The following is a 2,667-nucleotide window of genomic DNA, read 5'->3' as shown; positions in this document are numbered from 1 at the left end:
CCAGTGCATTATGGTGGGGCCCACTCGACACGTCACCTCAAGTCATTGGACTCTGAACGCAAACTATGTTTAGAGTCGTGACGGAATATTTTCTCCCTTTTTAGAGAAGCAGATCCAACAATTCCTCATCACAATCCGACTCGTTCAAGAAATGACAAATCAACCTTCCTCATGGAGGCAAAATGTGCAAATTTATTCTGAAATCAATATAATATAAAGTAATAATTAATTTATATGCTGTTTTATTTTAAAGAATACTAATCATTTAAAAACAATTTCTGACCAAATAATTAAAATTGAAGTTTATCTTTTATCCTCCAAATACTTTGTTTAAATCTCCATTCGATATATTTGTAAAAAATTAAAAAAAGAGGACTTTTCATTTATCTTTATTGTTTTTTTATTAGAAATTAGACGTACATATTGATTTCCAAAGCCAATGCGCGGCTCCGTTTGGGCCGCGTATTTCGCGCGGCGCGACCGAAACTGATAAAAAAGAGGAGAAGGATATACTCTAAAATGGCATTATCGTAGTTTTCTAGAATTCTGTGGCACTTTCCATTAGCAGCTGACCGACCTCTTCTTGGTTTTTCTTACAGTTGTCATATAAATAGCAGCTTATAAAGCGAGGCGGCAGCATCCCAAGTAAGAAAGAGCTTATACGTCGTCTTCTACCTCGACGCCTTGAGGTATTTCTTCTTCCCAGCTCCGTTAATGGAGCATTCGGTTTCTTCGGAACTGACCGCCAGGACTGGGAAGGCACGGGTCGACATGGCTTCGTTCCAAAGATCAGATCTTTCAATTGGTTTCCTTCCCGCTGATAATAGGTTGGTTCGGGCTTTCAACAATTTCAAGAAGAGCGGGGTTCCTTCCAGGTTCCTGCTTTTCTCTGAAGGCGCCTGGGAGGACCTTGAACGCAATGTGTTCGACGAATTGAAAGCAGGTTTCTTGGCCGGCAAGACAAGTTTGAAGATTGCTGCCTGCGAAAAATCCCATCTTTTTGATTTTCTCCGTATGACGAGGATTGATCTGAATACAGGAAAGTGGAATTCGATAGGGTGGATTGATGTTCATGGTAAATGTTTTTTTCCAGGAATTGAAAAAGAAATTCTTTCAGAGTCATTGGGGGGGTTTCGAGTTTTTCAGAAAGGTCATCATCATGTTCATTGCAGAAAAGAACTCTGTGATGAAAACGCAGAGGTCTCATCTAATAGATGGCCGGATACCAAATTGCTGAGAAAAGATGACAAGTTCTATAAAGTGGTGGAAAAATTGTTCCTTTCCGGCATGAAAAGATTCATTCCAGATACTGTCATCACTTCCATACACAAATGCTCGCATTCCAGTTCCTCAGCCAATTCTAGGCTATTAACTTTCCAGTTTCATAGAAAACAAGCAGTGGAAGCCCGAGGGCATTGCAATATCAAATTTGGATGGTTTGGTTCGTCTGCAAGCAGTGTTTCTGCAATTCTGTCTGATGGTTTCAGACAAACAAACAGCGCTCGGCCCGGGGTTTGTAACCATGGCTTTGGCATCCATCTTTCATCACCGCATTCTCCTTATGACAGGTATTCACTTGCACTTGTTTGAACTTTATGGGGCAAGTTTTTTTATACGTGTCGTGATTTTGATGAGTAAATGTTCATTACAGTGCTATGCTATCAGAAGCTGATGAAAATGGCGAGAAGCATTTGCTGCTTTGCAGAGTTATAATGGGAAAATCTGAGAAAATAGAGGCAGGATCCATTCAGGACCATCCCAGCCATGCAGATTTTGATACTGGTGTTGATGATATTGTGAATCCAAAATGGTATGTGGTGTGGAACACTCACATCAGGACGCATATTGTTCCTGATTTCGTTGTGAGCTTCAGGTCTTCAGGAAATTCTGGAGGTATGGCAACTAATCTTCAGCTTGTTTTTTATTTCACCGAATCAGGTTTTGGAATCTTAGTGTTTTTTTTTTTTGTTTTTTTTTTTCTGGATATAGGATTGAGGAAGCCGATAGGAGTGCAAAAGCTGTCTTCTTTGACAAATCTTCCATTTTGGAAGCTTTTTGCAGAGATTGGAAGATGCTTGCCTTCTTCCAAAATGCAAGCTTTGGAGGTTTTTTACAATCAATATAAGGTAAAATTGAAGTTATTTGGTCCTGTGATTTAAGATAATATATTGAGCGAAGTATAATCAAAATTTTGGCGCATTTCTTTTTTGTTTCAGGTGGGAGAGATCAGTAAAGACATATTTATTAGATACATGAGGTCCATTGCAGGGGACCAGCTGTTGACTTCCACTATAAAGAGATTGAGCGCTTGTTAATGTATTCTTATTTTCGGGGCTGTTGAGTCCTTCTGAGGCGGTGAGGTTTCTATACAAAAGCAATTCAACTACTAGAGTTGACCAATTCAATTTAAAGGAATAAATACATCATTTTTTTTAGTCGGTTAAGTTTTTACTTTAGTTTCTTATATAGGTTTACTCAATTCTTATTGGACTTTTGTACTTATATTTGAAATTGGAAAATCTTTTATTTAGTATATGTCTATACCTTCTCAATATGTTGAATGAATTGCCAAATAATTAAGAAAATTTGAAATTGTATTCCTCTTAATGGATAATTTTGAATTAATATCTTTGATTTATGTTTGTTTGGCATCTGTCTTGTGCAGCC

The 2,667-nt window shown here is 38.0% G+C and overlaps 1 protein-coding gene across 1 annotated transcript; it reads left to right on the top strand.

Moving 5' to 3' along the window:
* The first annotated feature begins 651 nt into the window (after positions 1-651).
* Positions 652-2,437, top strand: LOC110019049 (probable inactive poly [ADP-ribose] polymerase SRO3). The gene is made up of 4 exons (XM_020716575.1): positions 652-1,568; positions 1,652-1,893; positions 1,990-2,126; positions 2,217-2,437. The coding sequence occupies exons 1-4, from the start codon at positions 715-717 to the stop codon at positions 2,313-2,315; spliced, it is 1,332 nt and encodes a 443-aa protein (XP_020572234.1). The 5' UTR covers positions 652-714; the 3' UTR covers positions 2,316-2,437.
* The last annotated feature ends 230 nt before the right edge of the window (positions 2,438-2,667 follow it).

The sequence above is a fragment of the Phalaenopsis equestris genome, unplaced genomic scaffold (assembly GCF_001263595.1).
Source record: "Phalaenopsis equestris unplaced genomic scaffold, ASM126359v1 Scaffold000041, whole genome shotgun sequence".
NCBI lineage: Eukaryota > Viridiplantae > Streptophyta > Magnoliopsida > Asparagales > Orchidaceae > Phalaenopsis > Phalaenopsis equestris.
This window is presented reverse-complemented; position numbering and strand designations above follow the sequence as displayed.